This window comes from Perissodus microlepis, chromosome 19 (assembly GCF_051167445.1).
Source record: "Perissodus microlepis isolate ML-2025 ecotype Zambia chromosome 19, ASM5116744v1, whole genome shotgun sequence".
NCBI lineage: Eukaryota > Metazoa > Chordata > Actinopteri > Cichliformes > Cichlidae > Perissodus > Perissodus microlepis.
Window position 1 is genome coordinate 9,723,938 of NC_140479.1, and position 22,321 is coordinate 9,746,258.

Here is a 22,321-nt window from a genome sequence, read left to right on the forward strand (position 1 = left end):
AAAGAAACACCCTAAATAACACCAAACACAACTTATAAGTACATTATCATGTTTCAGTATTACTTGGTACCAAAGTGTTTATCAGACACACACTTAAGTGTGTTTGGTCAATAACAGGTTTTGCAATTTTGCCTCTGTACACCACCACCATGGATTTTATAACAAACAGTCAAGACGTGACTGGAGTGCAGACTTTAGCATTAATTTAAGGAGTTTAACAAAAGTTTAGCATTGCAACCATTTTTAAAAACATAGTTCCCCATTTTCAGAGGTTTAATAGCAGCTGGACAAATTAACTTAATAATTTTTCTTGTTTTTAATATTTGGATGAAAAATCAATGACTGCTGAAAGACTAGAGCCCATGAATATCATCAGGTGCTTTGTTTCATCACTTGAGATGCTCGGCCAGGCTGTCACTGCAGTCACCTTCAGTTGCTGCTTGGTTTGTGGGTCTGTGCCTTCAGTTTTATCTTCAGTAATGAGAAAAGGCTGCTCTATTGGGCTGAGATCAGGTGTCTGACTTGGCCACTGAAGATTATCTAGATTTATTTACCTGGAGTAAACTCTTGCTTTTGCAGCTCTGTGTAATTATCCATTTGCACGTTGTAGTGCTCTCTGTGCGGCTTTATTACAGTTGTCTGAACCTGAGCAGAGTCTATAGCTCTGCACACTCCACATCGCATCCTGCTGCTTCCATCAACAGTCACATGATCATTAAACGCTGGTGGTCCAGTTCCACTGCCCGTGCCATAACATTACCTCCATCACGTTTCACAGATTACTTGATGTGCTTCTCCGCTTCTGCACACTTTCCTTCTCAATTAAAATAACACAAGGTGAGTCGCCTGGACATATCATCCCTTTATTGAAATTACCACACACCCATTGATAACGTGTTAGGATGGAGGAGTCATCTCACACCAACATGAAGCTTTCAAGCAAAGACAAAGAACAAGGCTCTTTTTACTTCCTCTCCTTTGCCACAAAATAAAGGGCCTTTGTTCAAGATTCATTTGCATCACTGCATCTGGCGTGCAGCGTTAAAAGTATTACAGAACTACAAAATTATGCATTATGTAATATTTTTTCAAAGTGTACATTTAAAATAATGTTTTCCTTTTTTTTTTTCTTGATTTTTGTTTTTGTGCGATTGTTCAGAAGACTCTGGGCTTTCCAGTGTAGTGCGTCTCTTCCCATCTCCTCTCAGTTTTCTATGCTCTGAAACAACACAATGTCTTCCCATTAGTGCCGCACAATCTTTATTATAGCCTAATGAACCTGATTGATTAGCTTGACTAAACATGGATTTCCATACCAAGTTAGAATAGCTCAGAGTCTTCAGGATGTGGCAGCAGCAGCAGTAGGACCCATGCCACCTACTTTCTGGGTGGCGTCTTTCTTCGCCTGGTGAGCCTGTAGAACTGCAACAGCTTCTTCTACCTGTACAAACACAAACATGAGCATGACGCAGCTTAGAAAATGGATACCAGACTATTCAGTGTGCTTGAGGTAGCGAGGTACCTTTGAACGTAGAGACTCATGGGACTCAAGCATGTGTAGTAATTCAGAGTTGTCGATCTCCAGCAACATGCCAGTGATCTTTCCTGCTAGGTTGGCATGCATGGCCTGAATCAGTGGGAACAGACGCTCCCCTACGGAGAAAAAAATAAAAAAATTAAAAAAATTGTGAGTCAGTATAAATTTGCCAAAAAACCAAAACCCTGAACAGCATTTGTTTGTAACTGTCAGTCTTACCCAGCATCTGTTTCTGCTCCTGAGGAGGTGCAGCAGCCAGCATGGAGGCCGTGAGGGGCTCTTGGCCCTGAACGTGCACAGCTGGCTGAGTCTGGAAGGCACAGTTAAGACTTAATGAGGAACAATGTGTCAACATTTGGATGCTTAATGTGGGAGAAGTTAATGTGATACCTGCTGTAAGGCAATAGGTTGCACCACCTGGGGGTTGGGGTTACGGACACCGGTGGCGTATTTGTAAGGAGGCATGGCCCGAGGACCAGGGACTCCAACTGAAGGACGAGGACCCATGCTCTGACCACCAGCTAGCAACCACGAGGAAGAAATTACAGTTTTAATAACACGGAAAACATTTGTATAACATCAATATCATTGATTTCAAATTCCAAACCCGTAGTGAACAAATTGATGCTATTTTTTTGTGAATGCACCTCGTGGGCCTTGTGTGCTGCTGCTAGGACTCATGTGTCTGAGGTTGGCACGGGGCCCTGGCTGACGCAGCGAGCTGGGCATTGCTTGGAAACCCCCTGGAAGTGATGAAAGAACAGATAAAAACAATGTGAGTATGGGCATAATGTTTAATATATCACAGACATGTGCTCCATCATGGTCCACAGGCTCACCTTGACCTCGTCCACCTTGTTGCTGCCATCGGGGATTTGGTCGCATTTGAGCGATCTGATTGGGTGCATAGTATGTAGTCCTATTCTGAGCCTGATGAATGCAAGAAAGTCAAATGTGTCATCAATACAAACTTATTATTTTGGGTCCTTGGAGACAATCAGAACAACCCTGACAGCACCATACTCTCTCCATGTTGAGCCCAGCCTCAGGCCGTAGTAGCTAGTCCTCATAAATCAACTCTTTCCCCCATAAAAACGACATTCGAGGACACCCCAGCACCCTCAATGATCAGTTTTGACACCTCAGTATATATCAATAAAAATGCGGTGGGGCGACCATTAGAATAGTTTCTGAGTTTTTCCAAGGATAGCTTCATAGCCACAGACCACCCTCACTAACCTCTGATGCACACCCAGTCATTTTGTTCTTCAAGCAGGCCTGAAATATGACAGAAACCACCCTGAACATGCATGCATTCCTACTTGTAGGCTTTCAAGGGGAGAAGAATTAAGTTGCTGCTGCTTCTGCAATGCACTTTGCAACCGATCTCCACTTTGCATGGCATTACTGCCTGCTCTGTCCTGTAACAGGTGTTGCTGCTGCTCATCCAGCTTCTGTCTTTTCTTTGCTTTTGCAAAAGAAGTCATCGTTTAACCAAGTGGTCATGACTGAAATCACTTTGAGCTTTTTCACAATAACACCTGCACTACAGCTCTAAACAAAAATAGTAAAGTTGAACAAAGAAGGTGAAAAGCATCTGTGCATTTGTGATTGTAATATAGCCCTTTCATGTTAAACACAGTAATACAATCAGTTTTAAAATCCACATCAAGCCTGAATTTGATTCTCACACCTGCGGCACAGCTGGCATGAAGTATCCACTAGTGGGCTGGAACTGATTAATGATGGCATTAGCTGGCATGGCTCTCATGCCAGCTATTCGCTGCATGTACTGGTTGGTGAGATGGGCTTTGCGCTCCTCTTTGCGCTGAGCAAGAGCCACGTAGAGAGGTTTAGAGCCAACAATACGTCCATTCATTTCAGTCACAGCCTTGGTTGCCTCTTCAGGGGAGGAAAAGCAGACAAAGCCAAAGCCCTTGGAGCGCCCCTCCTCTAGCATCACCTAAAATACAGACAGCGGAGGTAACTTATGTGTTGAAGTCTCTTATTTATTCAGTGTATTGAGCCATTTTTACCTTAGCACTTGTAATTGAGCCAAATGGAGAGAACTCCTTGCGCAGTTTCTCATCATCTATTGTGTCATCCAAGTTTTTAATATAAAGATTAACTCCCTGAAACAAAAGGTACGATTTATCCAGAACCATCAGCTTACTTACTTACATTGAAATATAAAATTAATTGATTTTTATTTTGACAGACGACCAGTAGTTTCTGCAGACCTGATAACGACTGATCCTCTCTTGTTTCAGCTGCTCAAACTTCCTCTTCAGCTCCGCCTGCCTCTCCATTTTCTTCTGAGCTCGGCCCACGAAAACAGTCTTGCCGTTGAGTTCAGTGCCATTCATCTCCTCTACAGCCTTTAAATGAAGCCACATTTGTCAGAGAAAACAGATAAACGCACACTTGACACATTTCCAAAAGTACAAAGTACCTTGTTGGCATCCTCGTGTTTTTCGTAACTAACAAATCCAAACCCTCTGGATTTGCCGCTGGGGTCTGTCATCACCTTCACACTGAGTGTTTTACCTGCAAAGGCCAAAGAAAGTGGATGGAAAATGAAACAATGTGGCTGCACAGGAATATCAGTGAAGCACAACATTTTTCAACTTCATCCATTAAAAGTACAATTCACAAATTGCTCCCAGTGCACTGGCTACGACCGGATCTCCCCCCCAGGAAGTTCTGTTCTGGATTTGTGCATCTGCAGTGTGCACTGGATTATCTTTACTATTTCCAAACAGTGACCCTTCAAGTTGGATTTCCTTCTGGGTGAGAGGTCAAAGTCAAAGGGAGCCAAGTCTGGAAAGACTGGAGCAATAAACCACACTTTTAGGTCTTTTTGGTTGATTGATCACTCCCAGGTCTTCCCCTGGAGGACAAATTCACAGTACACAATGTGCATGCTCCTCAGTGCCCCACTAATCAGATGCACCACCTTCAGGCTTGCGCTACTGCTCATAATGATCCTAATCAAGAAGGATGAGCAGTTTTGACACAGAAGTTTTGTTTTGCAGTCCTTCCAAGTTTCAGGTCTACAGTGAAACTGCAAGTACCAGTGGTCAGAGTGATCTAAAAGTAGCAGGAGTGCTGCAAATGCTGCAGCTCTTCATCTGGAAACGATCAGGAAACAAATTTAGATTTACCGTATTTGTCAAAAATCTCCTTCAGGCGTTCATCATCCATGTCGTCCCCAAAGTTCTTAATGTAAACGTTGGTAAACTCCTTAGCTTTGGCACCGAGTTCAGCCTCCCGTTCTTTGCGAGATTTGAAACGACCCACAAACCTGAAGACAGAGGGAGAGCAGCACAGGCACACTCTTGGAAAACAGGCTTGACAAAAGAGAAAAAAGCAAAAAACAACAAACCAGACTCCATCTCTTTTGACTTCCACTTTCCAGTCTACAAAAACACTGGCTGTCCGGGGTTCCACGTTAAGAATGATCAGCAAAAACCTAACCCCGCAAACACAAGAACAGGGACAACATCCACAACACAAATTCACAGCTACGTTTCATCATGGGACTCATCATTCCTGGGGTGAACAACGTGTACAATCCATTCAACTGCTGTTAATACCACCAGAGGCAGGCAGATATGTCGGCATGCTAGACAACACAGTGGCAACCATCTTAATTCTTGGTCCAAAACTTGATGTGGAGGTAGATGGAGAGGGATGGAGGAACAGTACAAACGAAAGCTGAGGAGGACCAAATGATCTTATATACCTTGCCATGATGACCTCTCCCCTTCTGCCATCCAGTATTGCATTCCTGCATTCGATCCATCACTAAAACACACAAGCATGGTCATACACACACACACACAAACACTCCAAGATGGGTGACCAGCAAGTGAACTGAGGCAACAGAAAATGCAACTGGTAGGAAGGAAAGGTAAGAGGTTTTTAGTCTGTTGTCTCTTAGTTTAGAGGCTATCGTCAGACTGGCGGCAGTAAGAGATGAGTGTATTAGTCATATTATTCACACACAAGCTCACCAACTGAAAAAAAGACAAAAAGTCAGTTGACGCAACACAAACGTAGAACACACAAGTCAGATTTATACATTAGACACAGAAAACAACACGATCTGATGCACATAAGCTGCGGTTTTCAATATCATGATAACTTTCATATTATATCAAAGTCAGCTTGAAATTCAGGCAAATTCTTCAAAAGTCTTCCAACAACATTAAACATCCACACCTCCAGTTCAGAGATTATCAGACACTCACACCTTGCGGTCATTCAGAAGCATGCCGTTCATCTTCTCGATGGCGCGATCAGCCGCGTCCTGGGTCTCAAAATGGACAAAGGCGTACCCCTTGGAGCCGTTTTCATCACACACCACCTAGAGTGCAGGGAGATGCACATAGACACAACTATGAATGAAGGCAGTTCTTTCATTTTGAAGCAAGTTCGACATTTGGAGAGTGGCGTAAGGCGGTTTTATCACTTCTCTGGATGTGTCCAGTGAAGAAATGATGTTTTGCTGTTTTAAATGGATTTATTGTTAAACTCCTTTAATTTAATTATAATTTTTCATATATTTTTTCACTGTTTTTAATTAAAGTTTCCTTTCTTTTCTTTTTTCCCTTACAGATACAATAACAGATTCTAGGCTGCTGCTATCGGCTACAAGCTTAAACAGCAATACTGTTTAAGTATTGCTTAAAAGGATGCATTATGCTTTTTTTCTAGAGTAGCTTTGCATGATTGCCTGTCTGGAACAAGCCATTCTATCTCCTCAATAAATCAATTTTCCAAATGGAATACCTTCACAAACAGAAAGTTTGAGGGGAGCTTATAAACTATCTGAAATTAAACATTTGGAGTGAATCCTGAGGTTTTGGCTTTAAAGGATTATTTGTACATAAACTGACGTCATTACTGGAAACGCTGCCCATGTGTAATGTGAGCATCCACCACAGGAAGAGTAATCTTGCACCAAATACACCAAATCTGTCAGGAGTTCAGCAACCAACATGCACATCTCAGACCTCTGAAGGTTCTTATCTATATCAGATATTGTGATCATGTTGCCTAACAACCACCAACCAACAGCTAAAGCTGCCACAGGTTTCATATTTATGCACCTTTAACACCATATAAAGGCACTTTATCGTTCTTATTTTATGACAAAAAACATCAAATGTATATCCATATATATCCTCTCTGAATATAATAATATATGATCTATTATTATACCATCATGTTGCCTGGTGTTTGTTAGTTTGTTGCCTGGGAGTCACCTATCCACAACAATAATTTACTGACTATAAAATTTTAATGTGTGATAAATAACTGTGCTAAAGGTGCTAATTTGTCAATCTTACAAAATAATAATTTACCAAAGCATCTCATTTTGGTTTTACCTCAGGTGCATGTTACTGACCCACAAAAGTAAAGCATGAAGCATTAAAATATGCAACGATAAGAAAAGTTAATTTATGACATCAATATGGGGGTATATTCGATAGAACCTAAAGGCCTAACAGGTCCAAATGAAGAAACAGGTGTGGGGACATTCCTGTTCCCTTTAACTACCAAAAAGTTGCAAACTTGGTGCATTTTACAGAAACTGAGGCAAAAAGCAGTTGAGGCGTTGTTTTTTTACATTTGTCCTCTAAAGGCTTCTGTTAAACTTGATCACTTTATTTATGCTCAAGGTGCAATTTGACTAGTTTTCCTGTTGGAACCATGATTTTTTTTTAAATGTATGTGTTAAATTTCAAACCAGCAAATAAATTAATACATAAATAAATCAGTGTTATGTCAACTGTACCTTGCAGGAGAGGATGTTGCCAAAGGCAGAGAAGGTGTCGTACAGGGCTTTGTTGTCAATGGACTTGTCGAGGTTCTTGATAAAAACATTGCCCACACCCGACTTCCTGAGAGAGGGATCTCTTTGGGACCACATGATTCTGATTGGCTTCCCTTTCACCACGTCAAAATTCATGGTGTCCAGGGCTCTTTCAGCTGCCGGAGGAAGAGCAGAGAGATCACAGGAAAGGTCACTGGTGGTTATTTACATGTCAGAAAACATATCAGTCACCTTTATGTGTCATGCTTCAGTCTGTTATCTGCTGATACCATGCAACAATAATAATGCAGCCATTTTTAATGCATGCACTATAATAATAAAAGAGAGAAACCGCTTAAATGCATTAAAACAGGCCGCTAACATGTTCAAAGGGGTGAAGGTACTGCAGCAGACAATAAGGCTGATGAGCTTTCTGCAAGCAGCTGGGAAAAGTGTGGGGGGCAGCTGCAGTGGGCTAGCTTGGAGCACATGTCTCCCTGTTCTGATTAACCACATGCTGCTGAGCCACATGCCACTTAGCAATGCAGCAGGCCTTCATTTAAACACTATCAGAATATCAGCTCATGTGGTAGAGATGAGCAGTAATATGTTTGCATTGACCTTTATTCTGTGATCTGTAGGCCCAGGCGAACAAATGTACACCCCCCCCCGACACATCATGTGGGCACATGCCAAACATCCTTTTGTTCACACACACACACACACACACACACACACACACACACACACACACACACACACACACACACACACGGCTTTCCAGCTGAAAGTGTCTGGTAAACAAAGCGGAGCTGCCTTGCGTCTGCTGGCATCAGCAGTTTGGTTTGCAATTGTACTTCACAACCTGTGCGCTCAGGGAAGGTGTGTGGTCACCGTCAAAAAACGGGGACTTCGGGAAGGTTCAGAGTTGGAAACTTTATTCAAAAAAGGCCAAAGTGACCTCTGTTGACCTCATATATCAGATGTGTCGTTTAGAAGAGAAAATGGAGCCATTAACGGTCTTGAATTACCCATTATTGTTAACCACTTTTTATTTAAGCATTACGGAGCAGGCACGTTTTGGGCTGCACAGGGGGAAGCTATATTTAGAGAGGGGTCCTGAGAGGTATGTGCTGGCATGGAGTGCGAGTAGGGCATTCTCTACCACTGATGGGGAAGAGACATGTTTAAAAAGAATGCTCAGAAGAGCGACACCCGGGTTTGTGTTTGTTTACAGATACAACTGTGACATTAAGAAATCCAGCAGGGAACACAGTGAAGCATGAAGACCGCTCTGTTTCATATGAAACGCTCTTTACTGACAACTGCTTTGTTATAGTTTTGCATTAGTAGCTGTATTGTTCAGGCACAAAGCTACTGCCCCACAGACACGTGCTCAGGACTCCATATAAATGCCCAACAGCCAACACCCCCTCCCCCCTGGTGTCTACACCTCTTGTAACAAATGGTGTCTTCTAACTTTTGGCTCTTCTCACGTTTGTAACGGAACGATATCCTGGAAACGAGCCACTTGTAACCTCTCATTTACTTTGGCTTTTGGTAACCAACTCGAGCGCAGATAAGCTGTGACAGGTGTTTTTTGTTGATAGGACAAACAGTGTCAGCGCACCCCCAAAGAGAACCACAACACCTGCTACCTTTGCTCAGTGCTTTGATACTCCCGCATTGTAACTGGAAACAGTTTTATCACAAAAGGTACTCAACAGCACTGCTGATACGGTTACATATACATTCACTTTTGTGTATCATGACAGATTAACAGCTTTAAGTGGTGAGCATATAACAGATAACCCAACAGTGTGAGTGAACTAATCCCAGCTATTAAAGCTGGGATTCAATTCAAATAGAAACAGGATCAGGTTTTTCCATTTGCAGTGAATATACAGACAAGCAGCAGCACAAACAAGCAACAAGCAGTGCAACGGGCTCAGCTGTGCTTGTCTCTTTCATGCTTTCAGTGAACATGCCAGCAGAGGGCAATGGGAGTTAGTTTCACTCAACTCATTGGCCCTTTAAATAGGCACAGAAATGGGTCATTTTGGTTTTTAAAAAGGTGTAGGAAAAGACTCCATTTACCCAAATCTAGGCCTGGGATTTATGGGGATGGTTTGTTGATTTTGGCCAACTTTTAAGGACAGTTTAAACTCTGCATGTTCTGGGGGCTTGAATTACATCAGAGACACACACAGGCTGCTATATTACCAACCATACACGAGAACTGGGACGTGCTTATGTAGGTCAAATAACTGATACAGTCTAAAGAACTGCTATGAACATTTCACACTGCAAAATTAACCACATTTTTTTTGCGTTTAATTCAGGCTCTGTACACAGTTTCAATGGCAGGCTGGAAATGTCAACATGTTCACGCCTTGTGGAGGCAACGTGCTCACACAGCACAGCTATCCCATCCCTGCTTACCGTCAGCCGGCTGTGAGAAGTTCACATAAGCGTATCCCAGGGACCGCCGGGTGATCATGTCTCGGCAGACCCGAATGGAGAGCACCGGTCCGGCTGGGCTGAATTTCTCGTACAGCATAGCCTCCGTGATGTCGGGGTGCAGGTCGCCAACATAGAGAGAAGCCATCGGATAACTCCCCGTCGCTGTGTTCATATCGCTGATTTCAGAGGATAAACGCAAGGCTTCGTTTTAAAAAAAAACGCCAGAAAAATGTCGGTATGGTCTCTAATCCGGATCCAAACTGCGCTTTGGCTTAAAGACACGCTGCACAGACAGCTGATCGGGCGTTTTGAAAATGCCAAACCTGGAAAAAGCAGCGTGATAAAGACGTGTGTCTTCTGAAGTGTTTCCTTTAAAAAAGACAACTTCGAGTTAAGCCGGAGGCCTGATGTTTATGTTTTTTAAAATAATATTTTGCTATTTTTTTTAAAGGTTTCTATTTCTTTAAGTAGATCTGCACTTTTTAAGATTTTGTGGATTTTATATTTTTTATATTATTTTTATTTTAAGTTTTTCAGGAACAGTGAGTTGGACACTCACGGTTGTTTTATGGCCGGGAAAAGAGACTGCGTGGGGGGAAGCATGGGCACTTTATAGAGAGTGACGGTGCGGAGGAAATAGTGGCCAGGGTCAGACTTGGGGTAGAAAAAACACTGAGCATGCGGCGTAAAAGGGAGAGCGCACATGGTACTGTCCCAACTACAGCGCCCAGCTCCCTACAGCGACATCTGGGTGGGAATAAAAGCCTTTCACTGTAGCCAGGATGGGGCGTTTTATAAACAGGCTAATAATGTGATGCACTATTGAGCACCGCTGGAGAAATGTTGTGAATGAGTATGACTGCCTTATTTAGTCGACAGTGTCATTTAAAAATGCAACTTGTATTTCAGACTTTTGCTGCTATGATGCCAGGTTTCTCTTGGAAATGAGATTTTTACCTGGATAAATAAATGACTAATACAAATACAACTTTTATTTTAAAAAGCAAGAGTAATGAGACCAGATAAGTGCACATCAGTTTTATTTATCTCAAGTACAAGTTTAAAGTCTTTTAAAGCTGTGGTTATTCTGCATTCTTCATCCTCCTGAGGAAAAACAAAAACCAAATGAAATCAGCCATCTTCACATGCATTAAACAGTCTGCCAGCTAACTGCAAACAAGTCATTTACCTCAACAGATTCAAGAAAGTTGAGTGCAGCCCCTTTAGTTTCAACTGTTTTCTTTCCACTGGACTTGTCTTGTGTACCACTGCCTCTTCCTCATAACTCAGTGTCTGTGACCCATCAGCAGCTTTGGAAAAGGAGAGTTTGGAGCGCGTTATTGGTGGGATTTCATCTGTTCCTTCAGGCATCATAGCACCATCTGTCAGCATCTGGGGCAGGTCATCATGGTTTGGGTCCTTAATCTCATTCTGCAGCCATTTTTCACTTTGGGATTCCTCTACAGCAGCTGTGTTGTCCAATTTTGCTGAATTTGGCCTTTCAACCAGCATAAGGTACTTTACACTAATCTCAGCTGGCAAAGAAAAATTAACCGGTTCCTCTTTGCTGTCAAAGTTGCCAGATCTTCCAGACCGGCTTTTTCTTTTGAAGTCCTCTGGAATAGCTGGGTGTGGAGGACTCTTCCATCCGTTAACCATAGTTGGCAAATTCATAGTTGACGGAGAAACACTACTGAAACTTTGACCTTTGATCTCATTGGTCGGATTCGGTTCTTGATTTGTGGTTGAAGAATGCAGTTTGGTAATGTCATTCGAGTCAGACTGAGGAGGCACCTGTTCAGGTAGCCAGAGCGTCAGCCTGGTGGCAGGGTCCTGACTCACAACCACTACACCCTCTGGGCCAGCATTGAACTTGCTTCTTGGAACAGAAGAAACTATCACATTAGCAAGATCTGGAAGAGCAGACTGCATGGAGTTTGGGACGTTAGCGCTTTCTTGTTCGGCGATTGAAGGCAGAGTTCTCTCACCATCTTCATCCACAATGACAAAGGGACCAGTGCTGACCACAGCTTTGGCATCTGAAATGACATGCAGCAAGCCTGTTATAAAGTTTCTGTCTTCCATCACCTTCAGACAGAAAACCAAAGCACTTACCACCAGGAAGGTTTTTGCCTTTACACCTTGAGCTACAGCACTCACATTCCTCCAAATCACCACTTAGTTCCTCCCATCTGAAAGGAAAGTTTAATTTATAGGACACTTGTAAAAAGAAACAAACACATACATTATGTGAATATTGATACCTTGATTCAATCACATTGTAGTTGCAGGATTTAGAGCCAGGGGTGACACCTTGGCCTGAGATCAGCACGCTACAGTGGATATACAACTTGTAGAGAAGAGTACACAACTCAGTTCAGAGAAGATTCAGAGCTGCACATCAGTGCAATCCGTTTATAGAGACTTACCTCAGAAATGAGATAAGACGTGTTCAGAACAAAATTAACCGCATCTGCTCTGTTGGAGGCCACAAACGTCACTCTAGTAGTGGAGGAACCCAGTGGGGTTACGCACCTGCAGTAAGCAGTGATATCACAGGCAATCAGGAGGTTAGACATAACAAAAACAGTTGAGATAAACACCCAACTGAAAACGCACCCTTTGTTAAATATGACTGTTTGCCTTGGTTTGGCCCGAGGCTCAGGGAACACAGAGACAAAGCAGGACTGGATGAAAGCCTCTTGATTTATTCTGGTTTTAGCCAAAACCTGAAGATTGGCAAGCTGGCCTCTTTTGTAGATATTTGACTCTGCTGCGCTCGTCCAGGACGCTGCAGGAAAGAACTGTGTTTACAAATTAAGCTGCAGCTAAAACTTGACGTTGGATGTGTTTTATTACTTACGACTCATGGCTTTGATGCTAATGTCATCATTTTCAGGAAGTGCTGTGTCGCTAAACTTTGGCATCTTGTTCAACCTGTAAATACACGGACCTACTGTAGGTATGGTTGGTGACTAGCTGCAGACATTGAAGTAACAACATACCTTTTTGCAACACAGAACACGTGGACTGCAGAGGGAGTTTTCCACCAGGTGGGAGAAATTCTTCTTTGATTCAAGAACAGGGTGTTGGTGAACACCTCCAAGTCATCCTCCACCTGTAAGATGGTGCAGTTTTGGTAAAGGCTTCATAAAAAGATGCAGAACTGCAACAGAACTTTATGCTCACCATAGGTGTAGTTCCACATTCATCAAAACCGTAAGTGAAGACAAATTCATTTGCAAGCTCTCCATTGCTGAAGCAGCCATTGCCCAGCTGTATTTCCTCTCCAGTCAGTTTGAGACCACTGACACTCTTATCAACCAGCACGGTTAGTGTAGATGCGTCACAATACACCTGTACTCTGGGAACATTGAGGAAGGGAGAGAGTCCAGCTAGCCTGTGAAAGTCAGGGGTCCAGGATCGCCAGGAGCTGAAGATTGTGCCTTGCGGAGTAAAATCAAAGTTTCTTCCAAAAGAAAAAGGCACTCGATTTTCATAAACTCCCACAACATCCTGGGTGAATCTGCCATTGTGATACAGAACAGACTGAACAGCAATAATACAACCAAGAAACACACAAAAAGATATCTGCGTGGTCCCCATCATGAGCCCCAAACAGGACCAACAATTCAGCTCATTCTCCTGTGACAAGTGCGTCATTAATAAGGTGCAGCGATAGTGGAGACAGGTGCTGGCAATCAAGCCAATGAAGCTGACTGGAAATGATTCTTTATTCAGTGTTAACACCACGGCAGGTGGATGGGACACATCTAAGATGCTATTAGTGAAAAATGCAAAAATAAAATGAAGCAAAATGTGTATCTTGTTCACATTTGTGGTTGTTCAGAACTTGGTTTTAGAAATCACTCCATTGAAGGCCCAACCAGCTGCTGTTTAAACCTGTTCTTGAGAACTATTCTAACCAGAAGGCATAAAGACAGGATGGCTTTATATGGAGACGAGCTAAAAACAGCTCGTTTCAGACAGAGGGACACTGAAGGGCTGCACCAAGGCCCAGTTTAAGATAAATCGGGATTATTTGGAACTGTAAATTATACAAAACTGTTTTAGTAGACTCCAAACACAAAAAATATGGTGCTGGATATAAGAATTATGCCTGTTTGTAAGGCGTTTGTGGGCTTGGTGACAACATGAAAACTTGTAGGTTAAGTCATCTGGCAGGCCAATCTGAACAAACCAAAAGCTGTGAAAACTTGGTTAGTTTGGGTTAATCTAATGTCTATAACACCAAAAAACTTGTGTTATGTTACAGAATTTTCTTAGGCAAAAATATTCAAAATTATATATTTCTATTAAGTAGATGAAAGACATGTAATTTAACTCTGGCTCTTCTTCTGCGTTGAGCAAACCTCGAGATTTAGGATTTAAGATTACATGTGTTAGATGTGTGTCGGCACACATGGCAGAAAACAAAATCACACTATAATTCTGGAATACTTTCAAGGAATGAAAGGAGTTTACACACAAAAGAGGAAACTGGTTATAAATGATTAAAGAAAGACATAAACTGGGAGCACACCACCTTCTGCCTCATCTAGGTGGAGCCATTGTCAAAAAGCTGACTCAGGCTACGTTCACATTGCAGGCGAAAGCGCATCAAATCCGACTTTTTTGACCCTATGCGACCCATATCCGATCATGGTATGACAGTGTGAACGGCACAAATCCGATATTTTCAAATCCGATCTGGGTCACTTTCGTATGTGGTACTGAATCCGATACATATCCGATGTTTTAGAAAGCGACTGCTGTTTGATGGTCACGTCGCATTAAATCCGTCTTTTACGTCACTGACACAAGACAGACGCCAATTATCAGCGCCCGAGAAGACATCGCGAACGCTTCCTGGACATCCAGTGTAGATGTTAGTGAAACTGTTGGGAAGACAACGTTGGAGAAACGTGAACATTTTATTCATACTGTATAATCTGCAGATTCTGACAGAAATCTGCAACTATCCTTTGAAGCACCGCTCCTCTAAAACAGCAATAAGGATAATTATTAGGTTATTTACATTATTATGTAAATAACAAAATAACTTAAAGCAAAAATTGGGAAACGTAAAGTCCGAAGTCTTTATATTAAGGGCCATCAGTCAAACAATACTGTTTGCTCTGGGTCTAAACAGAGCGCGTTGTGTGTGACGTCTGGGTTAGGGTTAGGGCCAGAGGGGCCGATGGCGCGATATGGCAGCCTCGCTTCTGTCAGTCTACCCCAGGGCAGCTGTGGCTACAACTGTAGCTGCCTCCACCAGTGTGTGAATGTGAGAGTGAATGAATAGTGGAATTGTAAAGCGCTTTGGGTGCCTTGAAAAGCGCTGTATAAATCCAATCCATTATTATTATTAATGGGATTATTAATGTAGAAAAGCACCATCAGGTTTTGATATCTGGAAAGCATCTGATTGGCCATTTTTTTAGCATGACAATGATCCCAAGCGCACTAACAATGCAGTAAAGGCATACCTGAATATAAAAACACACAAAGGAATACTCCCCGGACCCGCAACTCAACTTACTTAAACTGTGTGGCATGAGAGCAGAACAAAAAGCAGCAAGTGTGACTTTGAGGCTTGTTAGACTTGTACAAACTCTGCTTGTGCCTTATATACTCTGTTTCCATATATGTGTGTAGTCTACACGTTTTAAGAAGTAGCTGCACTAATTCCCAATTTCCTTGCAAAATATAAAGACTTTTGCATGGTCCTGTAAATAACAATTGGCCTATATTCTCATTCTGGGAAAATAAGAAGGCTATACTTTTTGCAGAGAATATGTAAGCTACAGTCAACAGCATTCATAAGTATAAGAGTATTTCCCATTAGCAGACAAGGTTTGTCTGAGTCCACTTAAACCTGCCGTTGTGGTAAATAAATTACACAATCATGAAGCACGGTGACATGGGGATTAGCACTGTTGCCTCACAGCAAGAAGGTCCTGAATCCATCAGGCCGGGGTGTTGTGTGGGGTTCTCTCCGGGTACTCCGGCTCCCTCCCTCCAAAGACATGCAGTTAGTGGGGTTGGGTTAATTGGTAACTCTAAATTGCCCACAGGTGTGCGTGAAGGTCAGTGGAAATGGTTGTGTGTCTCTAGGTGTTAGCCCTGCGACACACTGGCGACCTGTCCAGAGTGTACCCTGCCTCTCCCCCTAAGACAGCCGGGATAGCCTCCAGCCCCCCTGCGACCCTGACAAGGAGGTTAATGGATGGGATCACGATCATGACACTTTTTAAAATCTAAAAACAATCTAATAAACTATAACAATAGCCTATGTGAATAAAGCTGTATTGTTTGTAAACATGTGAATACTTGTTATTGTCTCCGACCGACACTGGAGTGTTTTTGGGTTGTTTTTTTTTTTTTTTAAGGTATCGTGGGCGGAGCTTCCGCTCAGGTGGAGCCCGTGTGTTCCCAGGTGTGCGGCGTTTAGACGAAACCGACAACCCGCCGAAAAACGGTAGAGTCAGAAAGCTGTCGAGAATGAATTTACACAAACGACAATAATATGAAAAACAAAGGAAACAGAAAGACGGGCACAGGTGAGTTAACCTTTCACGAAGTCTGGCAGGTACCGAGCAGGGGAATGTACGTGCTAAAGTTTCTAGGCGTGGTCTGTGCTTTTGAACATGGAGCTCAGTGAGGAAGAGACATAATCAAACCACAGTGTTATTGTTCTATTATAACTTAATATGTTAGTGTTTTTCTCGCCGTTAATACCAGTTAAGAATAATCCACCCATCGTATGGTTGGGTTTTACTATCAGTGATATTTCTTTAGACTTTCCTTGATATACAAGTGAATCTTTTGGATAGCTGTGAATTATTGGATGCTAACAGTTTGGATAGGATAGTACAGTATGGAGCCTGTACCCCACTAAGCATCCTTTAAAAGTATGGAGCCAAACAAAGGTGAAAGGATTAGCTTATACTTTATCTATTCACACTGGGAATTCAGTACTGTTACTGCAACTAATAGAGACTTTACACTGGCAACAAAGGACAAACTGCCAATATTATGACTGAAAACAAGTATTTCCACAGCACCCACCTGTGAGTGAGAGCAGCGGACCATTGGGCCACCTCTGTGTGCTGATAAATGTTTGAACACCCCACCCTAAGCTTTGTCTTGTTTGGTTCAGGATTTGCTTACATGGTCTCTAAACATGTGTGCTTCACTTTTCTTTCCTCTGAAATCGAGGGACACAGAATAGTGCAGCGTGAGCCTGCTGAGACCTGCAGTCTTACCACAGCTGCAGTATTTTCTGCATGCAGTGGAAGACATCTTCAGGCCTCTCTGCAGGGGGCTGGGGATAATTGTGGTTACTGCCTTGTTCTCATATTGTGCTAACCGCTGCCCCGCTTCCTTTTTAACTCTGCATAAGCCACGGTAAAGTCTGCACTAACTTCACACAAGGTCTCAGTGTTTCACATTGAGATCGTATTTCAGTTCAGTTCACATTTAATAAACTTGTATGCACACGCGTCAAGCTGATGTGCACACAGCTGTCAGAAAGTATGAACTGCTGCACACACAATGCAATGGTGATGTAGCTGTTTATCAGTTTTTCCCCCGGCAGAGATCATCATGTTCAAAGCTAAGTTAAGCTCATGATTTCAAAATAACATATTTTTGGTTTTGGCTTCCCTCAGGACTATGCTGTGCCAACCTCAAGGACAACAAAGTCTTGATGAAGATGGGGTTGGCGCTGGTGCTGGTGGGCCATGTAAACTTTATTCTTGGAGCACTGGTGCACGGCACTGTGCTCAGACACATCAGTCTGCAACGCCAGGTCAAGAATTTGGTGTACCCCATCGCCAATATCATCGCTATCATGGCAGGTCTTTTGGTAAGGGCCAGGACTGACAGCTGCGTACTGTTACATACTGCATATTAAAAGAAAAAAAAGAGAAAATTACAGGACATATATTTAAGGGTCATTAATGGCTTCATCCTGACCACACCAAAGGGCCAATCCCTGGATTAAACAAACAAACAAACCCATTGAAAAGCTGTAGGAGAAGCAGGTTTACAGAGACAAATTTACAATCGGAAACATGATCAAACCATCACAATGGCACATTCAGTATACAGCTGGAGTGTCCTCTCAGTCACTTGAATGTTAAACTGAATGTTTGAGTCATGTTGCGTCATCTGTCTGAGTAATCATCCTTTTTTGCTGAACTTCTGGTTTTTCTTTAGGGAGGGATCTGTGGAATAACAGCTATAGTCCTATCCAGAAACAAGAAAAACAGGATCCTGGTAAATATTCACTTTGCCAAACGGCTCTTGTTTCCTGGCTGCTGTTAGAACCTGCTTTTTCTTTGTGACTCAGTGCATGCGTGTGTGTGTGTGTGTGTAGATAACAATTTAATACTTGCATGCAAGCGTAAGCTCCAAACACATTTGAAACATTGGATGTGTTTTCACTGAACAATCTGTGCCATCAGCTGCATGCTAAATGTCATCTTTTCTATCATGGAGAAATATTTCTATCACTTCCCAACATACACTACAGCTCAAAAGGCTTTAGCCAACTCACACTTCTTTATCTTGTGCTACCAATGAGTGCTCTTGAGCAATACTGGATGTAGCGTTTTCAGTCCAGATGAACAGAATCAACTTTTGGAGATTTACTTACCTGGATGATTGAGCATGCATCAAGACTCTTGAGCAATAGTTCTCCAGGCATTCTAAAGCTAGCGTTGTTTTTTTTTTTTTTTTTTTTTGGTTTTTTTGTATCTGTATCTGAAAATTTTCAGATGATTGTTTTTGAGATTTTTTTTGTTAATCCACGTAACACTGACCTATATGAACGCATTTCAAATTGCTTCTTTAGGAACTTTGTTACAAGTAGCCTGTCACAAAAATCACATAGTTTGTTCCAGTTTCTTCAACTGACTCTATGAAAAATGCTGCAGTTTAAAAATAACAGTTTGACAGGCATAAAATAGCAGTTTTGCACAAAGTGATTCCCAGAGTGCTGTTGGCTAAAAATTTAGATCTTAGCATATCTTAGCCTGATGTGCAGTGTGTCCTTCGGAGATCCAAGGAAACAGGACACGTGAACGATAAATGAGAAGTGGCAGGTTAAAAAAAAAAACAAACTAAAAAACTGTAGGTTAGCAATATTTGAAAGTCACGTCTTTAAGAAAGATGACCAGAGACAAAGATGTGTCTGGCACTTTAGTTGATCCATTTACTGTTTACTGAGGCCTCATCAGAAACTGGGACAAAAAAATGTCGACTGGACTGAAGATCAGTGGCAACAGTTCTTGTGGAGTGGTGAGCAATTGAAAATGTTTGGCTAAAATTAGCGTCAGTCTGTACGCAAAAGGTAAGGGGGGGGTTACATGGAGTGTCTACATGTGTAAAACACAGTGGAGGCTCCGTCACGGTCTGGAACTGCATTTCAGTCAGTGTTGAAGGTTAAAACCGATGGATCTATGAATGCTGAAAAGTATTATCAGATTTTCACCCATCACACACTCTCCATCGGGAATGTGTCTAAATGGCCACAGCTTCATTTGATTTATTTTTTTGTTAGCATGACAATAATCCCAGCGCTGTTTTGGCAGTGCAAAAAAGCATACTTAGATGGAAAAACACACAATGGGACATTTTGAGTCATGGCTTGGCCTCCCCACAGTCCCACAAAGCTTTGAATGTCGTTCAAGAAGCCTGGAGAACTTTTCCTGAATAGTACTTAAAGGTGGTCATTCCAAGTATTGACTTTCAAGATCATTCGAATTGTACCAACTCTGTTTTCGTCGTGTTGTTTTTGCAGATACGGGCCCTGCTGGTCTTCAGTTTCATAGCAGGTTTCCTGGCGTCTGCCTCCACCGTGGGCTTGTTAGTTTCTGTGACTACAGCCATTATGTCCAAAGGAAAGGCCCTGCTGACACAATGCAACGCAGCTGTTCAGAATATTAGCTCTTTTAGCATCACAAACGAATGCCCCTTTGATCCCACCCGTATCTATGTAAGTTTAATATAAACATTCATCTAGTGACCCCAGTTCTGATTTGAACTGTTGTGTGGTGATCAGTTTTGCACTTTGTTTCATCAAGGCGACCACCATCATTCTGTGGCTGCCGCTCATCTTTATGTCTGTTGTGGAAGCAGTGTTCTCCTTCCATTGCTTTGCTGCCTGCACTTCATTCCTCTACCTCTGTCCATGCAGGAAGAGGCCACGTGTGAAGAACAGGGTAAGCTACAGTCAGATCATTGTCAGCAGCCTTAGCGTTACATTACTTATTACGGTCACATTATAGTAACAAATTTCAAGATTTTGTTTCTGTGAGGAAAATGATAACGATAATAATTTTCTACCTGACATTCTTACAATGATATCTCTCTGTAATAAATATATATTAAAAAGGCAGAGATGTAAATGCTGAATAATCATCAGCCAGACGTCACATTGTCTAGATTTGGTTGAAAAATACTTTGAAAAGAAAATTTGCAAAGATGTTGAAGATGTCATATCGCCATCTGTGGGACGTCCTTCTTGGTCTCTCTAGCAAGAGAAAGTTTGTGTACAAGAATAGTTTATTTGATCATTTTAACGACCATGTTTCCTATTCTGATCACTTGTGCCTTCTGTTTTGCAGTAGTGTGAATAATATCTCGCTTGTCTGACTGGATAACTATCGTTGGTGGAATTAGAGTATCCATCCAGCATACATGTACAACTATCCTTCTGTGGTTCTGTTTTTACGGTCACTGATCACTTTTGAGTGGCAGCAGAGCAAAGAAGGGAAGCGATCATTAATTTTAGGAAAAAATGACATAATAATTTTAAGAAAACGTGAAGAAGTTAAACACAGGGATTGATGCAGAAATGGCAGCAGACTGAGTGTCTCTGTGCGCTAGAACAATATTAAAAACTGAACGTGTGCACTTTTATATAAGCACTTTTCCAGTGCTCATATTAATAAGGTCTCACCTATTTGAAGTAAGGAAAAAAGCCAGCTACGCAAGAAATGTATCGCTGTCATCGTAGCCCTGTAATTAATACCAAATCTGATGCATTAAAATTGTTCTTCCATTAAATTAATATTTGTGCGTAACACAGTTTTATTTATTTTTTTAGCTGAAGCATCGGTGCAGCGTAACGATCTGAATGTAAAGAAAAAATCAGCCTAATGTCCGAATTAAGCTTTAGCAGGAAATCTACTCTGTAACTTATGATGTAATCTCCCTTAACCCTAACCTACCCTCCAACTGTCCATGCCAAGCAGAAGCTTTGTGGGCTGCGTTGCCCGATGTCGAAGTTTTCCCGCTGAAGCATAATTCGGGCATTAGCTGCATGTGGATTTCTTACAGCGTCCACAAGTATAAATACGTGTCCTGTTTCATGATAATATATTAATGCTAATGAAACACTTGTAAAGTCCTGTTCAAACCCAGGGTTAAGCCTGAAGTTTCCTGGATAACTCCAAAATCCTGTATTGTAGGCTTCATTGTATCCATAAGTAGCAACGTGATTTGTGTTTGAGTTTAATACAGACAAATGGAGGACAGTGGTAACTGGTGCTACAGATATGGCGTAGCTTATATAATCTGCAAGATCTTCAGCTAAATATAGACCAATTTCAAACCAAGCAGTACAATGACTAGTACATAAATCTTGTCACAATTAAAACTTACATTTTGTGATTGTTGGGTTATCTCAAACCCAGATATTACCCAAAATAATGAGAACACATTTGTGCACTCTAGAAAATATGAAATAATGTGATTGAAAAATGAGTTGTGGACCAAACTGGATGTAACATCTTAGCTACATGTTTAAAAAAAAAAAACCCAAAACAAACTCCCGTCTCAATGCATGTTGCATGACAGGTACTTGTGTTTTGAACCAATTTCTGCATATATAGCTTTGCAGTAGCTCTAACCAAGAGATTAGAAGTTGACATCTTATTACCACCATGAAGTAAACCTGTGCTATTAATTCTATCCCATCCCCACTGTTGGAAAACATCATGTGAAATCACTCATATTTCAGGTGCGGAGGTCTGCTGAAACCACACCAACGCCAACACTGCAATACAGGGAGACGGACGCTGAAGTGGGATCTACAGAGCAGGATGACCTGCTGGACAGCAACACTGCTGAGGTGCAGAGTGACTCACTCTGAAGCAGCTGAATCTAAGAGAATAGGTAACAAAGTGCTGAGCTGCACTGGCTAAAGCGTGTGGTGTTACACATTTAATGTATGAAGACAAGTCGACAATAGGGCTAGCCTTTTTATATCAAAATGCACGATCAAACAGTACTGCTACTGGTTTGGTTTAATGTTTAGATTTTTTGTTTAATGTACTGATGTCTTAAATACAGAGCTGCCACCTGTAGCTTAAAAGTTATTTTCTTTAAAAAAGCTAACTTGGTTATTTTTTTGTATTCTTATGTCAAAGAATTAAAACTTTTCCAAACAAAACTGAAAACAACGGAAGCTTTTGTTGCTCAATAACATC

General features: G+C 41.8%; 3 protein-coding genes across 3 annotated transcripts; 1 reads left to right on the forward strand and 2 right to left on the reverse strand.

The window, feature by feature from the left end:
• Positions 1-847: 847 nt before the first annotated feature.
• Positions 848-10,416, reverse strand: pabpc4 (poly(A) binding protein, cytoplasmic 4 (inducible form)). The gene is made up of 15 exons (XM_084915088.1): positions 9,801-10,416; positions 7,341-7,534; positions 5,791-5,906; positions 4,702-4,841; positions 3,990-4,084; positions 3,778-3,915; positions 3,574-3,669; positions 3,231-3,500; positions 2,377-2,467; positions 2,185-2,280; positions 1,928-2,058; positions 1,757-1,847; positions 1,523-1,653; positions 1,317-1,441; positions 848-1,219 (listed from the first exon to the last, which is right to left on the reverse strand). Exons 1-14 carry the CDS (start codon positions 9,991-9,993, stop codon positions 1,340-1,342), a joined length of 1,884 nt encoding a protein of 627 aa, XP_084771214.1. The 5' UTR covers positions 9,994-10,416; the 3' UTR covers positions 848-1,219; positions 1,317-1,339.
• Positions 10,417-10,819: 403 nt separating this feature from the next.
• Positions 10,820-14,739, reverse strand: zpcx (zona pellucida protein C). The gene is made up of 9 exons (XM_084915087.1): positions 13,011-14,739; positions 12,827-12,939; positions 12,685-12,758; positions 12,441-12,612; positions 12,251-12,356; positions 12,086-12,171; positions 11,937-12,013; positions 11,011-11,860; positions 10,820-10,925 (listed from the first exon to the last, which is right to left on the reverse strand). Exons 1-9 carry the CDS (start codon positions 13,482-13,484, stop codon positions 10,904-10,906), a joined length of 1,974 nt encoding a protein of 657 aa, XP_084771213.1. The 5' UTR covers positions 13,485-14,739; the 3' UTR covers positions 10,820-10,903.
• Positions 14,740-16,236: 1,497 nt separating this feature from the next.
• Positions 16,237-22,276, forward strand: tmem54a (transmembrane protein 54a). Its single transcript, XM_084914150.1, has 6 exons — positions 16,237-16,384; positions 17,495-17,691; positions 18,045-18,104; positions 19,630-19,824; positions 19,913-20,050; positions 21,853-22,276. Exons 1-6 carry the CDS (start codon positions 16,351-16,353, stop codon positions 21,982-21,984), a joined length of 756 nt encoding a protein of 251 aa, XP_084770276.1. The 5' UTR covers positions 16,237-16,350; the 3' UTR covers positions 21,985-22,276.
• The last annotated feature ends 45 nt before the right edge of the window (positions 22,277-22,321 follow it).

Coding starts and splice junctions, on each gene's coding strand:
- tmem54a (XM_084914150.1), top strand. CDS start 16,351: ATGAAAAACAAAGGAAACAGAAAGACGGGCACAG. Junction 16,385..17,494: donor AAACAGAAAGACGGGCACAG/GTGAGTTAACCT, acceptor GGCTTCCCTCAG/GACTATGCTGTGCCAACCTC. Junction 19,825..19,912: donor TTGATCCCACCCGTATCTAT/GTAAGTTTAATA, acceptor TGTTTCATCAAG/GCGACCACCATCATTCTGTG.
- pabpc4 (XM_084915088.1), bottom strand. CDS start 9,993: ATGAACACAGCGACGGGGAGTTATCCGATGGCTTCTCTCTATGTTGGC. Junction 3,670..3,777: donor AGAGGATCAGTCGTTATCAG/GTCTGCAGAAAC, acceptor CTTTTGTTTCAG/GGAGTTAATCTTTATATTAA. Junction 1,654..1,756: donor GGAGCAGAAACAGATGCTGG/GTAAGACTGACA, acceptor TTTTCTCCGTAG/GGGAGCGTCTGTTCCCACTG.
- zpcx (XM_084915087.1), bottom strand. CDS start 13,484: ATGACGCACTTGTCACAGGAGAATGAGCTGAATTGTTGGTCCTGTTTG. Junction 12,172..12,250: donor CGTCTTATCTCATTTCTGAG/GTAAGTCTCTAT, acceptor CTTCTCTACAAG/TTGTATATCCACTGTAGCGT. Junction 12,014..12,085: donor TACAATGTGATTGAATCAAG/GTATCAATATTC, acceptor CTTTCCTTTCAG/ATGGGAGGAACTAAGTGGTG.